This window comes from Malaclemys terrapin, chromosome 1 (genome assembly GCF_027887155.1).
Source record: "Malaclemys terrapin pileata isolate rMalTer1 chromosome 1, rMalTer1.hap1, whole genome shotgun sequence".
Classification (NCBI taxonomy): domain Eukaryota; kingdom Metazoa; phylum Chordata; order Testudines; family Emydidae; genus Malaclemys; species Malaclemys terrapin.
Window position 1 is genome coordinate 58,954,139 of NC_071505.1, and position 23,278 is coordinate 58,977,416.

Below are 23,278 nucleotides of genomic sequence, written 5' to 3' on the forward strand. Positions count from 1 at the left end.
AATCAGAAAACCAAAACATTGTAAAAGCCTGACTTCCACACAGTGCTCATTTCATGCTGCAGACAAAGTGACATTGTGACATCAGTGGTAACTAAACTAAGTAGCACTTTCTGCCTCCAATTGATTTGCATACTTCAATCCTATTGGGTGAAATGAGACAGCAAATGAAACTGAAGTGCAGCACAGAGGTGCTTTGACAGAATTAGGGATGTATGTTGGATTTCAAGCCTGGAGTGGGTGGCTACTTCAGATCAGGAGTTATACTGGCTGAGTAGGAGCAGGGCTGACGAGAGGGGGGGGAAGCCGGTACAAATTACCGGGGCCCGGTGGTCTGGAAGGGGGCCCGGCTTTCCCCCCCCCCTCATCAGCCCTGTTTAGCCGGTCCACCCTTGCTGGGGGGCCCGAAATTTTTTTTTCCACCAGGGCCCAAACCCACTCTCGGCGGCCCTGAGTAGGGGTGATACTGAAGATTTGCATTGGAGCTCCCTCCACACTATACCTGGCTCACACAAGGTCATTTAACTTTGCCCAGTGAAAACTGTTTTAGTTAATCTAAATGATGTCCATTTGGTGTTACAAGCAGAGAGATTCCTCTGCCTGGAGCACCAAATGGGAACTTTTAAGAAGAAGCTGCTGATAAAACAACAAAGAGAAGAAGAGGAGTGGCTTAGATGACATCACAATAAAAATTTAGATTTACTGGCAGTGTCCTGAAAAACTGTTACATGTACAGGAGCAGAGACTGCACTCCAGCTCCTCTGAGTTTGACTTACATAACCAATGAAGTATGCGGCCCTTTAGTAAAGAAAGTGTCTCATATGAATGTATGTGTATATATATATCTTTCTACCATGATAAATTTGCTTTACAAACTATGTGACAGGTGTAAATCTAGAGGAACTGAGATAAGGGTATATGCTTCTGTATAATGTAGGCAAGAATTACAAACCACCATAAATGCAGCCAGTCAAGGGTTAAAGAGCAGGCCCAGCCCCTCTGCGTAGAGACATGTAGAACACAGCATTACAGTTTAGAAGTGGAAGCGAAGAATGTTGTAGTCAAATGAAACTGCAGGATGAATTTAACTAAACAAAATAGATTGACCTAGGACGAGATTTAACTAGGCCCTTGGGACTAATTATCATAATACTTATGTAACCCTTCTGCCAGGTGGAGTCGCCAGCAACAAGGGCCAGGTTCTAGGGGATCCTCTTAACAATACAATGATTTAACTGGGTAGCAGGAAACCTCATTGCCAGTACAACCTCTGCATTTCCTTTCATTTTGCTTCTGGTCCCTACAGCAGGTCTAAGGCATAGCCCCTAGAGCTGCTTGTCAATGACAATTATATGTCAATTACCTCTCGTAATCACTGAGCAGAAACTGTGACTCTCAGTTGAGTCTAAAGCTCTGTCTTTAAACACCAGTAGGAGACAGTCAAATAGTGTCTAGGACTCTTTAGGCACCATCCACACTCCCCGCCCATCTCCACCAGGCTTTGGCATACCTACTCCCTGCTTAGTGGATGAGGTTCAGTTTAGAATGATCCCCTCAATCAGGACAGGCTGCCCTTTACTCATACAGTAAGCAAAACAACATTGCATCCCCCCTGCAGTCAATACTAAAGTGATTTGTAGCCCAACATTACCCAAAAGTGATTATTTTAGCAAAGGAGTGTCATCATGCTGTAGGCAGAGTAGGCGTGCCTATGCAAACACAGTCTGCTCCTGAAGTATTTCCCTCAGCTCATCACTAGATGTCAGGGGAAAGTTCATTCAGTCCCTGCTTACACTTACAAAAAAATTCACAGGACCTTAATTCCCATAAGTGGTGAGGACCTTAGGTTTTTTTCTCCTGTGAAAACTGGCATTTCCAAATGTTTTCCATAACACTCAATGTCAGATTCCTGCAGCAACCCCTGAGACTCAGATAGAAGATGCTTAACAGTCAACCTCCTCATGTCCTTATCATGCTACTGCACATAGATGTAACGAATAATACGATGAAACAGTTGCTTCTATGGAATGGCAGTTAGAAGTTACACTGTATTCTTCCTGAAAATCACAAGGTACAGAATACAGTTTATTCTTTCAAGTGTACCAACACAAACAAAAAGTCCCATGCAAGAATACTTTAATACAGTGTTTTTCAACTAATGGGCTGCAGATCCCAGAGGTATTGTGGGGGTGTAAAAATTGTAATTAACAATTCAAAGCAAAGAAACTCTTTTCTCCTGTCCACAGGCCAACCTCTCCCTGTTCACCCTTACCATTTGAGGTCAAATAGTTTCTGCCAGCCTCTTGAAACCCATACAAATTATACAGGTTTATAATTGATACTTTGCTCCAAATCTAAAACTGTTAGAAGTGTTTTTTTCCAGACACGAAAAACACAAACACTACAGGAAATAAAACAGGGGAAATGAATTTTTTATAATTAATGACTTTTCTTTTTCTTTATTCCATTATCCAATTCAATCCCATTACGTCTAAATGCACAGCATGGCATGCCAAATCAGTGCGTCACTGGAAAAGATTATGTGTCTTATGTTTTATAGGAGCTGGCTATGGTTCTACACTGCCTATGACTTCACTAGGGGAATGCAGTGTGCTTGGGTAGTTTTTCTATGGAAAACAGCTGACACTGCTTGTTATGCCACCTGTGCAGTGTAGCTGGAAACAGGGTGGCTCCTTTATGAAAGGTATAGTGCCAGCTTCTGCCCTTATGTACATAACTGCAATCCCATTGACATCAATGGGGTGGCATGCTTGTAACTGAGATAATTGGCTCCTGGCCTCACACATAAGTTTCTTTCCCCTCATTCCCACCAATCATTGCTTATTTTTTCCTGTCATTTCTTCCTAGTTTGTTGACTATTTTTAGAGTGTATTTCCAATCCCCGCCCCCCAAACCCTACACACCCAGCCACCTTAGCAGCACCAGGAGTATTGGCTATTGTCATAAATACACTCTGAGGTACTCATCCTGTTCCAGAAAGAAAAGCAAATATCACATGACTAAAAGTGACTCTTTATATAAGTTACACTTACTTAGACTTAGAATCTAGAGGTAACCCATTTTCCCCACTGTTGTCTGTCCAGAGTTAGGTGTTTGACTCCATCATAAGTCATGTCCATGACAACAGCATCCTTTTCAATCATCTTGCAATAAGTCATTCTTTGTCCTCTACACCTTCTTTTCCCACCATGTGGCATCTGCCTTGGGGTAGCCATCGCTGCCTGATTGTTGGGTTCACAGGCTGCTGACCCATAAATGCCCAAGATATTTCTTAAATAAAGCTGGTGAAATGAATTCATCTTCCTGTTATGGACTTCAACTATCTGCCACATTTCTGAGGTATAGTGTTGGGAAGACAGTAGTATAATTTAATCTCATTTTAGGGTATAGATGTATCTTCTTACTTTTCCAGATGTTTGACAAACAGGAAAATGCTTCACTGGCTTTTCTGATCCTGGCTTTCACTTTGTGAGCTAGCCATTAGCAGACATTGTACTTCAAAGATAAAATCATCAACTCTTTTGTACTCTTCTCGATCAATCTTACATTCTCTCATATCTCCATGATCTTACTCTTCTGGATACTGATGCAAAATTTCACTTTAGCAGCTTCTGTTTGTATGCTTATAAAGAATCTTTTTGTTCCACCCAAGCTGGTAACCAGTATGACTATCTGCAAAATCTAGGTCTCACAGCTTATATTTTGCCCAAACAATACCAGTGTCTTCAGCCATGGCTCTTCTCATCACAAAGTCAATGACAATGCAGAAAAGAAGCGGGGATAGCACGCAACCTGGCCTTACACCAGCGACAATCTTAAACCATTCCAGGTTTCCACTCTCTGTCCTGAAGCAGCATACACAGTCTCATCATATAACGCTTTTATCAAATTAATAATCTTTGCTAGAATTCCATGATGTCTCAGGATTTTCCAGAAGGCTTCCTTACATAACAGCAGTGCCTCAATCTGGAATGAGGACCCATTGTGTTAGGTATTGTACACATGATTAAATAGTCCCAACCCGGAAGAACTTGCAATCTAAGTACACAATACAAAGCAGTGGTTAGCAACAAAGAAATAAAAGGAAAATGGAGATGGGAGGATGAAGGTACAATAAAAGGTACAAAAAAATCATTTAGGTTTCTAGTGTACATATCTTGTGTTTAATGATATTAATACCAGTTGTAAAATAAATCTAAATGTTTCTCAGAAACCCACTCATTAAAAAAAAAATCTCCTCCTTTCTCACTCATCAGCCACAAAACAGAATATCTACCCATCCTCAACCACAGTACATTCCCTATTCCTTTACCTGTACTCCATTTATACATGTGTAGGGAGGTTCGACCGGGGCTCGTCCCCCTCCGGGGTGGTGGGGAGTCAGACTGCCTTGCTACTTGGGTCAGGTGTATCAGGGAATTAGCTTGGCTGTGCGGCAAACAGTTAGCAGCTCCGGCCCTCAGGCAGGGGCTGAGCAAACAGGTTCAACAGCAAATCCCTAGGCTTCTGGCTTTGAGCAGCTGGGGAGAGGAGGAGACTGCCACCCATAAGGTGGGTGGCAGGGGGGACGCAGGCCCACCCACTTCACTGCCTCCCAGCCCAGGGCCCTAGCAGCAGCAGAAGACCCGCTGCTGTGTCAGTGGGGCTTCTGACAGCAACACACTGACATTGGCTCTGGCAGTGTTGCAGCCAGACTCAGGTCGGCTGCCCCGGGGTACTTCCTACCTCCCCCTCTAGAGGTCCGGATCCGGACGGCGTCTTCCACAGGGTCACACACTCTGGGCTCCTCGGGGTAGCTGGCAAGCAGTTGGTTTGGCAGCTCCTCGGGGTAACTGGCAAATGGTAGGCCTGGCAGTTCCTCAGGGTACTGGACAAGCGGTAGGCTTGGTAGCATCTCTAGGCTCGGGCTAGCATCAGGCATTGGCTGGTCTGGCCAGTCCTCAGTTCGGCCGCCAATCGCTGTGGTCCCCCCATTGGGAGCTACACCACAGGCGTCTGGTCTCTCCGGTGGCTGAGCTTCAAGTGAGCTCTGGGCTTTTATACTTCCCGTCCTGTGCCTTGACCTCTGAGGGGTGGGCACAGGGTTTGCTGGCTCTGCCCACTTTGGTGTCCAGGGAGGCTTGTCCCCCTCAGGGGCGGCGGGGAGCCAGACCGCCTCGCTACAACATATAATTTCAGTTTCAACTCTGTTCCTAAAGGAAGAGCTCCCTTTAACCAAAATGCAAGCAATACAAATACAACAACAAAATTAACACGTTATCCAAATTTAAGCACAATGTTTAGCAACATAATTTCAACAACTACAATTTTTCCAGGCTTCTCCCACTAATTTGTGAGAATTTTATATATTACATTAAACTATATTAAACAGTAAGGTTTTAAAATCAATCAACACAAAAGTTAGGAAAGGGGAAAAAATAAGATTCCCCATGAAATCATAATTCTAACACATTATAACACAGCCTTTACTATATACAATTTGTTCCCTACCAGATGGTCAGTAGGGTTTGAACCAAGGGTCTTAAGATCCTCAGCACAGACTTACTCTACTTGAACTATAGGAGAAACCAGTTGCAGAGCTAGGCTGTTATCCTCTGTGTGGACCAATCCATAGAAGAGCAACACAACACATGCTTTGCCAATGGTTATCTAACTATAACTATAACTATACCAAATGACTGGAGGAGCTAATGTGACACTAATATTTTAAAAAGGGTCAAAAGGCAATCCTGGCAATTACAGGCCAGCAAGCCTAACTTCAGTACCAGGCAAACTGTTTGAAACTATAATAAAGAACAGAATTATCAGATACATAGATGAACATGATATGTTGGTGAAGAGACAATAAGGTTTTTGCAAAGGAAAATCAAGCCTCCCCAACCTATTAGAATTCTTTGAGGACATGGTGATCAAGGGTGATCCAGTGGATATAGTGTATGTGACACTAAACCCCCATATTCTTCATAGAGATATTGTTATGAGTATAGCATAATTATGATGTATTTTGTGCAAGATAAGGCATGTGAGATATAATTGGAAAGGTTATGATTTACTGAATATGATTATCCTACTTGTATGCATGTATCATTTCTGCATCTCAAGTTAGGAATATTGACTATGTATCTGTGCTACAAATTGTGTTTACACATGGGGAACGCCCACTAGACAGAATGCAATCAGTCTAGATGGCTAGCTGGAAACAAGTCAATGGACCATTAGGGAGAACAATAGGTCTTAGAAGATGCTAATCTCCCACTGGGGAAGCTTTCCTGAGAACGCTACAAACAGCCTCTGAGGCCTTGGCTACACTTGCAGATGTACAGCGCTGTGAGTTAAACCTGACTTTGTGCAGCTGAGTAGGGAAAGCGCTGCAGTCTGTCCACACTGACAGCTGCCCAGCGCACTGTCGTGGCCACATTTGCGGCAATTGCAGCGCTATTGGGAGCGGTGCATTATGGGCAGCTATCCCATAGAGCATCTTTTCCCATTCTGGTGCCGTGGGTTGTGGGAAGGGGGCGTGGGTGCGGGGGATTCTGGGTCCTGTCCCAATGCCCCGTGATGCATCGCTTCGCATCCCAGAAATACCTTTGTTTCCATCCACCTTTGGCGCCATCTTTCAACAGTTTCTGTGCAGCGCGATCTGTCTGCGGGAAATGGAGTCTGAACTGCTGAGGCGTATGCTGACGAGTCTCGCCAGCACGTCACGTTTGGCTGTCAAACTATTCCTTAAGATCCAAAGTGACAGTGAGCGTGAGGGTGAGGAGTCTGACGATGCTATTGAGCCGCGTAACGTGTACGACACGAAATTGCTTGTGGCATTCACGGACATGCTCAGCACCGTGGAACGCCGCTTTTGGGCTCGGGAAACAAGCACTGAGTGGTGGGATCACATTGTCATGGAAGTCTGGGATGACAAGCAGTGGCTGCAGAACTTTCGGATGAGAAAAGCCACTTTTCATGGGACTGTGTGAGGAGCTTGCCCCCACCCTGCGGTGCAAGGACACGACATTGAGAGCTGCCCTGCCAGTGGAGAAGTGGGTGGCTATTGCAATCTGGAAGCTGGCAACTCCAGACAGCTATCGGTCGGTCGCAAACCAGTTTGGAGTGGAAAAGTCGACCGTTGGAATCGTGTTGATGCAAGTTTGCAAGGCCATTAATCGCATCCTACTCAGAAGAACCGTGACTCTGGGTAACGTGCAGGAAATAGTGGATGGCTTTGCACAAATGGGGTTCCCTAACTGTGGAGGGACAATAGATGGGACTCACATTCCTATTCTAGCACCACCACACGTAGGTTCCGAGTACGTTAATCGGAAGGGGTATTTCTCTGTGGTTCTCCAGGCACTTGTGGATCACCGTGGGCGTTTCATTGACATTAACACAGGCTGGCCCGGAAAGGTGCATGACGCACGCATCTTTCGGAACACTTGGCTGTTCAGGAAGATGCAGGCTGGGACTTTTTTCTCAGAGCGGAAGATCACGGTAGGGGAAGTTGAAATGCCCATTGTGATCCTTGGAGATTCCGCTTACCCGTTAATGCCGTGGCTCATGAAACCCTACACAGGGAGCCTTGACAGCAGCAAGGAACGGTTCAACTACAGGCTGAGCCAGTGCCGAATGACTGTGGAGTGTGCCTTTGGCCGTTTAAAGGGCCGCTGGCGATCTCTGTATGGGAAGCTGGACTTGGCCGAAAACAGCATCCCTGCGGTTATATCCGGGTGCTGTGCCCTCCATAATATTTGTGAAGGGAAGGGTGAAAGCTTCACTCAGGCATGAACTTCCAAGGTTCAACACCTGGAGGCTGAATTTGCTCAGCCAGAGAGCAGGGCTATTACAGGGGCCCAGCGCTGGGCTGCAAGGATTAGGGATGCCTTGAGGGAGCAATTTGAGGCTGAAAACCAGCAGTGATATCTGGTGCCCTGCATGGGAGTGAAGTGCAGTAGTTCCAATCTTTAGGAATCAGTGTCTGCTTAGCAGACAAGCAGACTTGCAGTGCCTGTTTATTTCCTGGGCTAAGGAGTCTTTTACTTTATGCAATAATAAAGAATGTTTTCAAAGCCAAAGAATCCATTTATTGAAAAGAAAAAAAAAATTATTGAAAAGAAACAAGGGAGTGGAGTGGGGAACAGTACAATCAGAGATTCACGTATGTCCTGTTTAGTGTGCTGTGCAGTGAGTGCTGCACTTCAGGACAGCTATACTGCATGGTGATGGGAGTTGAGTGCAGAGGGTAAGGGTCGTGGTTTTCAGGGCTGGGTGGTGAAGATACTGGTGTTGGAGGCAGCGGGTGGCATGAAGAACACGGAAGTTGGGGAAAGTGGGTTGGAGGTGACAGTGGGGCACAACGGAAAGAGTTTTGGGACAAGGGCTGTAGGGGGGGTGGCATTTGCGTTTGCGGTACTGCTCCTCTTTCTGCATGATTACCAGCTCCTGGATAGCATCTGCTTGGCACTCCAGGATGCTTATGAGCCTATCAGTGCTTTGCTGCCGGTGCGCAGTGCTTTGCCGCCGGTGCGCTGTGTTTTCCTGGCAGATTCTACTTTCTCTCGCTCTCCAGTCCTGTGCTTTCTCATTCTCTTTAATAGATTGCCGCATCACTTCTTGCAGCATGTCTTCTTTGCTTTTTCGCGGTCTCTTCCTGAGTCTTTGCAGTCTCTGAGCAGGCGATAAGAGGGACGGCTGAGGTCTCAAGGTTGATGCAGCTGTATAGGCAAAATGCAACATTTAACAGAGGCAGCATTGTTTATACCAGACAGAGTAATGATTCTCCCCGCACTTAAGGAGTAGAAAACACACAGGGTCTACACAATAGCATAATTTTCCTGTCCGAAACAAAGCACACATATCCCACAGAGCCTCAAAATGGTGAGTAAGGGGGACTGATTGTTTCAGGGCTGCACTGCCCTCTGGGTTTCTGTGCCTTGGGGACAGCCAACAGCTTCAGGGGGCACCTACACTGAACACTGTCCCAACATTTTCCACAGGAGTTCGTCCTGGACGATATCTCGCTGCTGAGGGTGACCTGGAAAGCAAGGGAGGGTCTTCTACTGCAATGCGGCTTCCGCCCTGGCCCATATGCAGCTTGCCTGTGTGCAGCAATGGTCCCCCCCGCCCCTCGGGGCACAGTGGCGTGGACACGTTAGCCTGGCTGGGACAAGGACCACGGTGGCTCTCCCAATAAACCTGCGCAAGCGCATTGCACACGCTCCGGATGAGACATTCGAGGAGACTACCGAGGCCGATTACCGTGATGTGATAAACCACATCAATGCACTATTCCGCATCTGGGCATGCATGCCTAACCCTCCTCTCCCAAAGAGCCCGCACCGAAAAAATTCCTTCCCGAAAAAAAAAACGCTTACCGGGAACCTGCTCTTCTGTTTGTCCTCCACCAAGTACCGGCCGCTGCGACTGGCTACCTTCCTCCTGGCTCAAGAAGAGCTCCTGGCTGCATGGCTCCAGGGATTCCAGGGTGTCTCCATTCGGCCCACCACCATCACTCCCGTTTTCCTCCTCCTCCCTCCCCCCACACCGGCTCTGAAGTGTCCATGGTGGTGCTCGGAGTGGAGTTGGGATTAACCCCAAGTATCGCATCCAGCTCTTTGTAGAATCAGCAGGTCGCGGAGGGAGCACCCGAGCAGCCGTTTGCATCGCGGGCTTTGCAGTAGGCACTCCGCAGCTCCTTCACTTTAATCCTGCACTGCAGGGCGTCCCGGTCATGGCCCCTTTCCATCATGTCCTTTGATACCTTCCCGAAGGTATCGTAATTCCTACGGCTGGAGCACAGCTGGCACTGTACAGCTTCCTCCCCCCAAACACTGATGAGGTCCAGCAACTTGCCATTGCTCCATGCTGGGGCTTGCTTGGTGCATGGAGGCATGGTCACCTGGAAAGATTCGCTGATAGCACTCCACGCCATGCCGGGCTCAGCAAACAGGAAGGGGATTTTTAAAATTCCCAGGGAATGTAAAGGGTCGGTCACATGGTTGGTTACCTGAGGCCAGGGCAGTAGAGTTTGAACTGATGACCAGAGTGGCTAGAACAGGCATTGTGGGATACTGCCGAATAATTCTGGAGGCCATTCACAGCGCATTGGGTGGCCACACTGGCGCCGCAGTGCTGCAGCGGCAGCGCAATACTCGCTATTCCTCTCGGAGCGGTGGAGTACATGCAGCGCTGCAACCAAGGAGATACAGCACTGCAAATGCCTTGCCAGTGTGGACAGGGAGTGAGTTACAGCATTGGGGGAGCCTTTACAGCGCTGTAACTCGCAAGTGTAGCCAAGGCCTGAGTTATGGCTGCAGGGACATGTGACCAAGTAACCTAGTACTGGACTCCATAATAATATTAGTATCTTCCCCTGACTGGGGGTGGGAATCAAACTGGGATACAAAGGATTCCAGAAATATGCAAAGCCTACTTAAGGGAGGGAAGTGACATCATAGAATATCAGGGTTGGAGGGGATCTCAGGAGGTCATCTAGTCCAACCACCAGCTCAAAGCAGGACCAATCCCCAGACAGATTTTTGCCCCAGATCCCTAAATGGCCATCTCAAGGATTGAGTTCACAATGCTGGGTTTAGCAGGCCAATGCTCAAACCACTGAGCTATCCCTCCCCATCCCCGTCCCCATCCCCATCATAGTTCATTTTTCACTAACTTCCCACCCAAGAAAGAAGGCTGCTGGAAACACCCAAGAAAAAAAAAGGACTGAGCTGGGGTGGAAGGGCTGAGCCTAAGCTAGAGAGTGTCTGGCCTGTGAAAGGAATATCTGGAGTTTTAAGCTGCAAGCAAGTCTCTGCAATCTGCCTAAAACATCAGTTAGGGTGAGAATTAGCCACTTGTAACCAATATCTTTAGTATATTAATCTTAGATTTTGTTTTATTTGCTGGGTAATATGCTTTGATCTATTTGCTATCCCTTATAATCACATAAAATCTATCTTTTGTAGTTAATAAACTTGTTTTTGTTTTATCTAAAATCCAGTGTGTAGAATTCATAACTGGGGGGCAAAAGCTGTTGCATATCTCTCTCCACATTGAGAAAGAGGGCAAATTTCATGAGTTTATGTTGTACAGTTCTCTGTGCAGCAAAAGACAGTATAATTTGGGGTGCGTACTCCAGAGTGGCGTGTGTACTTGAGTACTGGGCAGTTCTCTAGCTGACCTCAGCATGTGTTGTAAAGCTGCAGATGGGTGTGTCCCTAACCTGTATGTGTGCTGGTTAAGTGAAGTCTAAAGCCTGAGGGAGGGCTTGGCTGGCTTGCCTCATCAGTACAGTGAAAGAGCCCAGGCTGGTGGGTCAGGTAGGCTCAGTGGTACCCCAGTTCCAAGTGGCACCCCGGGGGAACCTGTCACAGTGTATTTGGACTTTCAGAAAGCCTTTGACAATGTCCCTCACCAAAGGCTCTTAAGCAAAGTAAACAGTCCTGGGATAAGAGGAAATGACCTCCCAAGAATCAATAACTGCTTAAAAGACAGAAAACAAAGGAAGGTATAAATGGTCAGTTTTCAGAATGGAGAGAAATAAATAGCAGTGTCCTGCAGGGATCTGTACTGGAATCAGTACTGTTCAACATATTCATACATGATCTGGAAAAAGGGGTAAACAGTGAGGTGGCAAAGTTTGCAAATGATACAAAATTACTCAAGATAGTTAAGGCCAAAGCAAACTGCAAAGAGTTACAAAGGGATCTCACAAAACTGGGTGACTATGCAACAACATGGCAAATAAAATTCAGTGTTGATACATGCAAAGTAATGATATTGGAAATCCTAATCTCAACTATACAGACAAAATGATGGGGTCTAAATAAGCTATTACCACTCAAGAAGGAGATCTTGGAGTAATTGTGAATAGTTCTCTGAAAGCATCTGCTCAATGGGCAGCAGCAGTCAGAAAACTAACAATGTTAGGAACCATTAGGAATGGGATAAAAAATGAGACAGTAAATATTATGCCACTATACAAATGGATGGTATGCCCACAATACGGTGTGCAGTTCCGGTCACCCCATCTCAAAAAAGATATATTAGTAATGGAAAAGGTACAGAAAAGGGCAACAAAAATGATGAGGGGTATGGAACAGCTTCTATATGAGGAGAGATTGAAAAGACTGGGTCTTTTCATCTTGGAAAAGAGATGACTAAGGGAGGGATAAGATAGAGGTCTACAAAATCATGAATGGTGTGGAGAAAGTGATCATGGAAGTGTTATTTACCCCTTCACATAATACAGGAACCAGGGGCCATCCAATTAAATTAATAGGCAGCAGGTTTAAAACAAACATAAGAAAGTACTTCTTCACAAAACATACAGTGAATCTGTGGAACTAGTTGCCAGGGATGTTGTGAAGGCCAGAACTATAACTGGGTACAAAAAAAAATTAGGTAAGTTTATGGAGGATAGGTCCACCAATGGCTATTAGCCAAGATGGTCAAGGATACATGCTCTGGGTGTCCCTAAGCTTCTGACTGCAAGATGCTGGGAATGGAGAAAAGGGGATGAATCACTTGATAATTGTCCTGTTTTGTTAATTCCTTTGATGCATCTGGCACTGGCCACTGTTGGAAGACAGGATACTGAGCTAGATGGACCATTAGTCTGACCCAGTATGGCTGTTCTTATTTATGAGACAGCAGTGAAATGGTGGGTATGATCCTTGGTTCTGTTCCTGGCTCTGGGAGCAGAGTGTGGTTTAGGAGCAGAATAACTAAGCTCATCATTTTGGCAGATTGATTTTGAAAGGTTGAGTGGAAGGGACTTGAGGCTGTAATGTTAGAGACCTGGGTTCTCTTCCTAACTGTGTTAATATCCAGGTCTGCCAGACCTTGTATAACCTCTGTTTTCCTATATATAAAATGGGGGAATGATAGTTTCTACCTCCGGAGCTGAAGATGTGAGGTCAATAATAAGACCTGTGAGCTTTACAGAAATATTACCAGTATTCAGTTGTTGAGACCAAACCTTCTGGCTCCCAGCCCAGTGCAAATTTCCCCAGTATAAAGGACATTCTTTATCTTTTAGTTTAAAATTACAATAAAAATATATTAAGATTGCAAAGTCTTACACAAAATTACAAAATGCTAGAATCAAGATTGCTCACCGAACCTTAATTTGGCCCTCTTGTGCATCTGTATTATGATGCAGTCTTTGATTACATGATCACATATTATTTTTTCCAAAAGACCCCTGGCTTAAGGATGGAATCTTCAGAAAATGTAGCTGCCATTCTAACAAATATCTACTGAACATGTGTGAACTTGAAATTTTTTTAGTGAAGTTTATAACTTGGCCAGATTTGGGCTGATTTTCACAATGATGGAACAAGGCACGCCACTACCAAAAAGGGCACCGCACTGCCAAATTTTGAAGTCCTGGCCCCAAGTATGCAGATAGTAAAGCTCTTCAAGGAAAAGGTCATCAGCATTTATTTTTAGCATGGGTAAAATAATGAATTTTTCTGTAACCTCATTCTCAGAAACAGCTTCACCATTTTAGCTTCCAAACTCTCCAAAATACTTCAGCCTGACGCAGACACCAGGCATGGAAAAATTCAGCCCCAAAGGTTATAGTGCTGCAAAGATACGAGCAGCTGAAAACTGGATCATGTACTGAGAAGTGTCAGGCGTGTAATACTAAGGGCTGGGAGAGTTTGACACTTTGCCTGCCAAAAGCATGAGTGTCATGTGAAAGGTGTCACACTTGACAGGTTTTGATGGGCCAAGTGCCCTTGTCCTCTCCTTCTCCCCCTTATAAAAACAAAACAAAACCACATCATACAATTATTTGGTCCAGGCTTACGGGAGGGTTGGGGGTCTCAGCTTATCCTGGATCAGAGGAAGGCAAACTAGAGGGGGAGAGAGAGCTCAGTGGTTTGAGCATTAGCCTGCTAAATACAGGGCTGTGAGTTCAATCATTAAGGGGGTCACTTAGGTATCTGGGGCAAAATCAGTACTTGGTCCTGCTAGTGAAAGGAGAGGGCTGGACTCAATGACCTTTCAAGGTCCCTTCTGGCTCTATGAGCTACATATATCTCCATTTATTTATTTTAAGCCAGCCTGCAAGCTCCTGCTGGGGCACTGGGTTGAGGGCTGCAACACGTGGGTTGGTCCCGCTCTGGCACTCCGACCCCCAGGTCGGGGGCAACACCATGCAGCTCCCGTAAGCCATGGCATGGTCCCGTTCTGAGGGTCGGGGCCACTCCACACATAGGAGCTGGAGAAGGGACATACCACTGCTTCCAGGAGCCGCTTGAAGTAAGCGCCGCTCGGAGCCTGCACCCCTGAGCCTCTCCCCACGCCCCAACCACCTGCCCCAGCCCCGATCCCCCTCCCACTCTCCAAACCCCTCGATCCCAGCACGGACCACCCTTCTGCACCCCAAACCTCTCATCCCCAGAGCCCACACCCCTAGCCGGAACCTGCACCCCTTCCCGCACCCCTGCCCCAGGCCTGATCCCACTCTGAACCCCCTCGGCCCAGGCCAGAACACCCTCCTACGCCCGAAACTCCTCATTCCTAGCCCCACCCCAGAGCCTGCAACCCCAAGCAGAGCCCTCACCCTCTCCCACACCCCAACCCCAATTTTGTGAGCATTCATGGTCTTCCATACAATTTCTATTCCCTGATGTGGCCCTCGGGCCGAAAAGTTTGCCCATCCCTGTTCTGTGCATGTGTGTGAGTGTGGAAGCTCTTGCCCATGTAGAGGAGTGAATAGATCAATTGATCTTGGAGGCCTTGTTGGGTCTGGGAATCTAGGAAGTTGAGGAGGCTGCCCACTACTACTACCCTTCTAGCCCGACACCCGCTCCCCTCCCACTACTACCCCTCTGGTCTGACACCCGCTCCCCTCCCACTACTACCCCTCTGGTCTGACACCCGCTCCCATCCCACTACTGCCCCCCTAGTCTGACACCTGCTCCCCTCCTGCTACTACCCCTCTAGTATGATACCCGCTCCCCACCCGCTACTACCCCTCTGGTCTGACCCCCACTCTCCTCCCACTACCACCCCTCTGGTCTGACACCCGCTCCCCTTCCACTACTGCCTCTCTGGTCTGACACCCGCTCCCATCCAGCTACTGTCCCTCTGGTCTGACACCCGCTCCCATCCCCACTACTGCCCCTCTGGTCTGACACCCACTCCCATCCAGCTACTGTCCCTCTGGTCTGACACCCGCTCCCATCCGCACTACTGCCCCTCTGGTCTGACACCTGCTCCCATCCCACTACTGCCCCTCTGGTCTGACACCCACTCCCATCCAGCTACTGTCCCTCTGGTCTGACACCCGCTCCCATCCGCACTGCTGCCCCTCTGGTCTGACACTCACTCCCCTCCCACTACTACCCCTCTCGTATGACACCCGCTTCCCTCTGCTGCTACCCCTCTCGTATGACACCCGCTTCCCTCTGCTACTACCCCTCTGGCCTGACACCCGCTCTCCTCCTGTTACTACCCGTCTGGCCTGACACCCGCTCCCCTCCCACTACTGCCCCTCTGGCCCGACACCTGCTCCCCTCCTGCTACTACCCCTCTTGTATGACACCTGCTCCCATCCCCACTAATGCCCCTCTGGTCTGACACCACTCCCATACAGCTACTGTCCCTCTGGTCTGCACCCGCTCCCATCCCCACTACTGCTCCTCTTGTATGACACCTGCTCCCCTGCCACTACTGCCCCTCTGGTCTGACACCCATTCCCCCCCCTCCCGCCTTCTCGGTCTCCTCGCCTCCCCCCCAACCCCCCTTCCATCAGGCAGGGTCAGGAGCCCGGTTGGGTAGCCCAGGAGGCGGCTCCGGCAGCAGCCTCCGCCCAGCCACCTGGCAGCTGCTATAGTCGCCGCAGCGGCTGCCCCTTTGTCACCATTCCCCAGGAAAGCGACGCCTTGTACTGCGGGCCGGGAACGGCAGCAGGTCCGGGAGCAGCAGGGGCAGCCGCCTGGCCCAGACAAACACAAGGCTCCCTCCTCCTGCTGCTGGGGACACGTCATGGGGAATAAATAAATAAATAAATCCACTCACCCAGTGGCAGTGAGAGGAGCCCGGCGCCGGCGGCGGCGGGATTAGATCCAGCCCACCCAGCCCAAGCTAGAGACCAGGTAACGTAACCGACCCCTCAGGAGGGAGGAGGAGGAGGCCGCTTATCGTGGCCCCTGCCTGGGAGGGCCCGGGGAGCGAAGGGGGCTGGCGCCAGGGCTAGTGCTCGTGCCCATTGTGTGTACCAGCTGCTGCCCGCGGTGGGTAGCGGGCAGGCTGCGTGCTGCGCAGGGGTCGCTCTCAGACACGCTCTCAAGCGCTGCTGCTGCCGCCGTTGGAGTGTGTGTGTGTGTGTGTGTGTGTGTGTGGGCTGCAGGCGGCCCAGTGGTCTCACATACTGACACACACCCTGCAGAAACAGCGGCTGCCATTGGCTTGTGTGCGAGGAGAGGATGCCCCAGCAGCCTCGCTCATTGCCACTGACACACACCCCAGACACGAGCTGCTGCCCTTGGGTTGTGGGCAAGGGGCGGGTACCCTAGCACGTGATAGACTCAAGCACACACAACCACACGGCACCACTACAGCTGCTGCTGCTCTCGGATTGTTTGTGAGCTGCAGGTCCGCCACCCCCACCCCAGAGCCGCCCTCCTAGCCGCTGCCGCAGCACACAAGGAGCGGCTGCCCTTGGGTCGTGCCCAGTGCTCGCTCCCATCCCCGCAAGCCGAAGTGTCCCTGTGGCGGTGGTTGGGCACCCGGCAGCCCCACCCCAGTCTCCTGAGCGGCGAAGAGAAGCGCAGAAGCCGCCCCCGCTGCGCTGCCCCGCACCATGTTGCGCTGTAGGCGGGACTGCTCCATCCCTCGGGGGATGTTTCTCTGACCACGAGGCCGGGGCCATTCCCGGGATTGCCGGTTACTGTGGGTAGCTACCTGCGGTGGGATCCGCTGCTTGGCAGCGCTGCAGGGGAGAGGAGGTGAGCGCGCTTGGCTCGCGCCTTTGTGTCTGCGCTGCAGCAGGGGAGGCGGCGGTAGCATCCCCGCGTGCCTCCTTAGCCTCCGTGCCTCACACAGCCCGGCCCCTTTCTCCTCCCCCGCGCTGGAGCTGCCCTAGGCGGGGCGTGCTACTGGGCAGACCACGGGCCAGCGTTGGGCTGGCGTCGCCCGTCCCGTTGTCAGCGCCCTTCAGCGACTGGCCCTTGAGCCTGCCCAGGGACAGAGCCGTGGGGTGCAGCGGCCAGACGGGGCTGGGCCAGGGGCGGCGGCTGGCGATGCTCAGCGCGTGTTGCTGCTGCTGCTTCTCCTCCCACCCCCCCCCCCCCGGCGCGGTGGCCAATAGGAAACGGCGCGGAGGCGGTGGAAGGCAGCTGGAGAGGAATGGAGGATGAGGACGGGAACCGGATCCGCCTGGGAGGGGAGGTGGGCTCGGCCGCCTGGCATCGCCCAGTTGGTTCGTTCAGGGGAAGCTGGGGTCGCGTGAAACGCAGCCCTACAGTGCTGAGTTCACTCAGCATAAGCCTGCAAGGGCTACCTGGGGGTGGCTGTGCTGCCTCCCGCCCGGAGACTGCCCGACTCTAGCTCACACTCTACAAAGGCACTTGCTCACAGGGGAGCGCTCCAGAGGGAAACGTGGGAACTTCTAAAAAAAAAAACCTGATTAACTTATTGTTATGAGAGGTGGGACTGAAGGAAATAGAGATCCTGTCCCCGCAGCCCTCTCTGAGCTGTGGGGAAATTCGGCCAGAATAAGGCTCCCGACTCTGCAGCTCTGTGTATTATATTGCTCTGACTACTACTACAGTCATTCTGGTGTTGGTTATGGTGGTTGATATTTATTGATCCAACGGTGTCACTGGCAGTGTATAAAGGGAGAAGTAGACATGGGGGAGTTCATTTTGTTACTGCAGCTACTTCATATACTTCAGCATACTTCCAGATATAACGGGTGCAAAATGTCCTAAAGTTCCTTCAGGGAATGTTTCCAATTTAAGGGGCTTCCTTAGCAGGAGGAGCATAATTAGCCCTGCACTACCACCCTGATTCTGTTGCAGGGTGCCCTGGTACACGGGGCATCAGTGAGGCACTGCCATGCCTCAGCTATTTTTGGCTGCTGGAATGGCCCATATAATGTTACAGCTGAAGCCCAAGTTTAAAGCAGGCCAAGAAGCTGCCCGCCGCTAACCCATGCTAGGTTTAACTGTCCCCTGGCAGTCCTAGTATCTAGAAGGCACATTATCTCCTCAGTCTCTGTCCCAGGCACAATCTAGAAGGCACATTATCTCCTCAGTCTCTGTCCCAGGCACAATCTAGAAGGCACATTATCTCCTCAGTCTCTGTCCCAGGCACAATATCAACATAGGAATGAGTCCCCCTGAATTTTCACATCTAAGGCAGGGACAGTTCAGACATGCAGAGTGCATCACGTGGCCATTGGTGAAGTAGGAATCTTACTGAGATGATTGTTGAAAGCCTTTCTGGTTAAAACATCTGAACAAACTGAGGTCACTGGCTTGTGGAGCCTTCCTTATATGTTTCATTGGTCTCAATAGTAATTCTTTGTATTGCTGTAGCTCAAGCTACTTATCAAATAATAATGAAATAGGTGCACACAGCTTCCTTTGCAGGAGTGGGGCTGTAAACTCAACAGCACAGCAGATAAGCCTAGCAACATACCAGCCCAGGTCTAAAGAGAGTTGAACCATATGAAGGTCATGCTTAAAGGCAAATATTTTGGATAGATAGAAAAAGTAGAAAGAAATTACAAGAGAGGGCCAATAAAGGAAGGAAAATGGTTTATGTTTAAGTTAGTTATATTTGGGAATATTAATAAGATACATAATTTTTTTAAAAAGAGAACTGTCTCCCCTCTCCTTTAGTTCTAGATTGCATATTAAAGTTCTTTAATACTGAAGATTTCTGATATTCTTTTTGATAAAGAATGCTGAATAGATTCAGTTTCTCTAACCATTAAAATTAATTTATGAATTAACTTTGAGGGATAGAAACTGATAAGTATCAGTTTCATCAGAAGAGAGTTGAGGATGGCTTTTTCTATTAGATATTTCTCTTAAGTGTGTAACTTAGTATGGAGTAATAACTGTATGAGGAGTTAGTGGTAGTTTATTTAATGTAGTATTGAGCTTTTATCTTAGTGATTTTATCTTGTCTGTTTTCCACAATAAAAGCAATAGTTGTCAGGACTGCCCCCAGTTAGAAGTCATTTCCTTTATCATAAAAATGTTGCTCTACCAGAATACTCAGTATCTGTGTTTGTTCCACCCATATTTATCCTTCAAAATACACCTTTACATTTCCCCCTTCTGTTTTCTTATCATAGCCTTCAGGGGTTACAGTTATAATTAATGGAGATATCCCATCTCATGGAAGTGGAAGGGACCTTGAAAGGTCATTGAGTCCAGCCCCCTGCCTTCACTAGCAGGACCAAGCACTGATTTTGCCCCAGATCCCCAAGTGGCCCCCCCTCAAGGATTGAATTTACAACCCTGGGTTTAGCAGGCCAATGCTCAAACAACTGAGCTATTCCTCCCCCCTGTTAGGCTAATGTGGAAATATAATCTTAAAAGAGGCATGACAAACATCAGCGGGTGAAAGGTAAAAGTCAAAGTGGGTGAGTTTCATCCTGGGGGAAATATTATTACTTGTAGGGATTTCCTAGACCTTAATCTTCTCAGGTTAGCTAGTGTAGAATAGAAGATCAATTTTTCAATAATAGGTTTTTTAGTTGTTTTCAGCTTTATCTTATTTTATTGTTTAGGTAGCTACATTAGCTACTTGTATGCCATTGCAAGGTTGTGCTTATTGATGAATCATGAGTCATTCCAGCACAAAGTTGTTCTTCAGCCCTTGGCTTTGCTATTTTGTAAAACATCGATCAGTTACGATGCTAATACTGATACAATTTTAATATGCATAAGAGAAAAATTAATGAACAAGTGACTAACATGAGTCTCAAACTTAATGCAATTTGAAAAAATAAAAGAGACGTCTCTAGTTATACAATGTATATTTGTCCTAGAACTTGAAAATATATTGAGTTATAGGAATGCTATGTAAAAAGCAACTGTAAAAATTACTAAGGGCTAGATCCTGCAATTGGTCCATAGGGATGTTTGACTGCAATGGGGCTTTGTGCACACACAAGAATCCACCCATGTGAATCCAGTTGCAGGATCCCGACTACATCTGGGCAAAAAATTTATGATGAATAACAAATACATTTCCCATGATCCAAAACTATTTGTAAAATAGAGTTGAATTCAACCCAGAATTTCAGCCAAGAAAAAAAGGTTTTTTTAAATCAAAACATTGTTTTAGCTTTTTCATTTTGACACATTTCATTTTAAAATGACATTTTGAATTAAAAAATGGCCAGTTCTTTAAATCACACAAAAGCATGAAAAACACCTGAAAACTGCTAAATCAAAATAATTTTTTTTTAAAAAATTGTGTTGAGTTGGCTAAAACATTTTGGTTGACTCAAAATGAATCAAACCCCTCCCTCCAAAAAATTTCATTTAGAATCAACTTGAAATGTTTCAGTCCATTCAAAGTGAAATTGTTTAAAGTTCTTCAATAAAAAAATAAAAAAAAAAAGGAAAATGATTTTGGTGAATCAAACTAGATCTTTTTTTTTTTTGATTGGGAGGATGTCAGTCCCCAAACCAAAAAAATCCATTCTATGCGTAACTCTAATCCTTACCCTAAATTATCCTTGTGATTAAAAAAAAAAGTGTTCTTCCAAATTGAAGCTTTCAGTCAGTTATTATTATAATGTTTAAAAAAATCTTGAAAATAATATTTGGTAAAAAATAGGGCTGTCAAGTGATTTAAAAATCGTGATTAATTGTGCGATTAACTGCACCATTAAACAATAATGGAATACTATTTTAAAATATTTTTGGATATTTTCTACATTTTCAAATATATTGATTTCAATTACAACACAGAATTCAAAGTATACAGTGCTCACTTTATATTTATTTTTGATTACATATGTTTGCACTGTAAAAAACAAAAGAAATAGTATTTTTCATTTCACCTAATACAAGTACTGTAGTTCAATCTCTTTATCATGAAAGTTGAACTTACAAATGTAAAATGATGTACAAAAAAACTGCATTCAAAACTAAAATAATGTAAAATTTTAGAGCCTCCAAGTCCACTCAGTCCTATTTCTTGTTCAGCCAGTCGCTCAGACAAACAAGTTGGTTTACATTTGCAGGAAACAATGCTGCCCGCTTCTTGTTTACAGTATCACCTGAAAGTGAGAACAGGCATTCGCATAGCACTGTTGTAGCCAGTGTGGCAAGATATTTATGTGCCAGATGCGCTAAAGATTCATATGTCCCTTCATGCTTCAATCACCATTCCAGAGGACATGCATCCATGCTGATGACAGGTTCTGCTCGATAACGATCCAAAGCAGTGCGGACTGACGCATGTTCATTTTTATCAACTGAGTCAGATGCCATCAGCAGAAGGTTGATTTTCTTTTTTGGTGGTTCTGGTTCTGCAGTTTCCCCATCAGAGTGTTGCTCTTTTAAGACTTCTGAAAGCATGCTCCACACCTCATCCCTCTCAGATTCTGGAAGGCACTTCAGATTCTTAAACCTTGGGTTGAGTGTTGTAGCTGTCTTTAGAAATATCACATTGGTAGCTTCTTTGCGTTTTGTCAAATCTGCAGTGAAAGTGTTCTAACTGTAGTCTGTAACCTATCATTTAAATCAGCTTCTGTACCAAATCACTGGAGGATAGCTAATTTAACACCAATTTTAAAAAGGGTTCCAGAGGTGATCCTGGCAATTACAAGTCGGTAAGCTTGACTTCAGTACCAGGTAAACTGGGTTGAAACTATAGTAAAGAACAAAATTGTCAGACACATAGATGAACATAATTTGTTGGGGAAGAGTCAATGTGTTTTGTAAAGGGAAATCATGCCTCACCAATCTACTAGAATTCTTTGAGGGGGTCAACAAGCATGTGGACAAGGGGGATCCAGTGGACATAGTGTACTTAGATTTTCAGAAAGCCATTGACAAGGTCCCTCACTAAAGGCTCTTATCAAAGTAAGCAGTCATAGGATAAGAGGGAAGGACCTCTCATGGATTGGTAACTGGTTAAAGATAGTCAAAGATAGGGGGGAGGGATAGCTCAGTGGTTTGAGCATTGGCCTGCTAAACCCAGGGTTGTGAGTTCAATCCTTGAGGGTGCCACTTAGGGATCTGGGGCAAAAATCTGTCCAGGGATTGGTCCTGCTTTGAGCAGGGGGTTGGACCTCCTGAGGTACCTTCCAACCTTGATATTCTATGATTCTTACCCTATGAACAAAGGGTAGGAATAAATGTCAGGTTTTCAGAATGGAGAGAGTTAAATAGTGGTGTCACCCAGGGGTCTGTATTGGGACCGGTCCTATTCAACTTATTCATAAATGATTGGGAAAAAGGAGTAAACAGTGTGGTGATTCAAAACTTAACTTTAACCAGGCAGACTGTGAAGAGCTACAAAAGGATCTCTCAAAACTTGGTGACTGGGCAACAAAATGGCAGATGAAATTCAATGTTGATAAACGCAAAGAAATGCACATTGGAAAACATAATCCCAACTATACATATAAAATGATGGGGTATAAATTAGCTGTTGCCACTCAAGAAAAAGATCTTGGAGTCATAGTGGACAGTTCTCTGAAAACATCCACTCAATGTGCACCGACAGTCAAAAAAGCAAACAGAATGTTGGGAATCATTAAGAAAGGGATTGATAATAAGACAGAAAATATCATATTGTGCATATGTAAATCCATGGTATGCCCACATCTTCAATACTGCGTGCAAATGTGGTGGCCCCATCTCAAAAATATATATTGGAATTGGAAAAGGTATAGAAAAGGGCAACAAAAATGATTAAGGAGTATGGAATGGCTTCCGTATGAGGAGAGATTAATAAGCCTTGGACTTTTCAACTTGGAAAAGGGATGATTAAGGGGTGATATGATTGAGATCTATAAAATCTTGACTGGTGTGGAGAAAGTAAATAAGGAAGTGTTATTTACTCCTTCTCATAACACAAGAATGAGGGGTCACCAAATGAAATTAATTGGCAGCAGGTTTAAAACAAACAAAAGGAAGTATTTTTTCACACAACACACAGTCAACCTCTAGAACTCCTTGACAGTGGATGTTGTGATGGCCAACACTATAATAGGGTTCAAAAAAGAACTAGGTAAGTTCATGGAAGATAGATCCATCAATGGCTATTAGCGAGCATG

At 46.6% G+C, this 23,278-nt stretch overlaps 2 protein-coding genes across 6 annotated transcripts in view; one reads left to right on the forward strand and one right to left on the reverse strand.

The window, feature by feature from the left end:
- Positions 1-2,080: 2,080 nt before the first annotated feature.
- LOC128835652 (uncharacterized) lies at positions 2,081-17,006 on the reverse strand. 3 transcript variants are annotated; one of them, XM_054025241.1, is made up of 3 exons: positions 16,042-16,084; positions 9,381-9,943; positions 8,107-8,720 (listed from the first exon to the last, which is right to left on the reverse strand). In XM_054025241.1, exons 2-3 carry the CDS (start codon positions 9,667-9,669, stop codon positions 8,176-8,178), a joined length of 834 nt encoding a protein of 277 aa, XP_053881216.1. In that variant the 5' UTR covers positions 9,670-9,943; positions 16,042-16,084; the 3' UTR covers positions 8,107-8,175. The 3 variants fall into 3 exon arrangements, 1 of the variants encoding a protein (XP_053881216.1); XR_008444684.1 differs by lacking the exons at positions 8,107-8,720; positions 9,381-9,943; positions 16,042-16,084 and adding exons at positions 2,081-3,984; positions 16,927-17,006; XR_008444683.1 differs by lacking the exons at positions 8,107-8,720; positions 9,381-9,943 and adding an exon at positions 2,081-3,984 and having other exon boundaries at positions 16,042-16,129.
- The window catches only part of SLC16A7 (solute carrier family 16 member 7), a 137,434-nt gene continuing 130,004 nt past the window's right edge, over positions 15,849-23,278 (forward strand). The window contains exon 1 of one of the 3 annotated variants that reach the window (XM_054025206.1): positions 15,849-16,118. The gene's annotated coding sequence lies outside the window, so the exon portion shown is untranslated. Of the gene's footprint in view, positions 16,119-16,940; positions 16,971-23,278 lie in introns of those variants that run through there. The other 2 variants (XM_054025214.1, XM_054025229.1) reach the window with 2 other exon arrangements.

Bases quoted from the DNA above. Each gene is read 5' to 3' on its own strand.
- LOC128835652 (XM_054025241.1), bottom strand. From the start codon at position 9,669: ATGCAAACGGCTGCTCGGGTGCTCCCTCCGCGACCTGCTGATTCTACA. The intron at 8,721-9,380 runs GTAAGCGTTTTT...TTGCCTATACAG, and splicing joins AACAGAAGAGCAGGTTCCCG to CTGCATCAACCTTGAGACCT.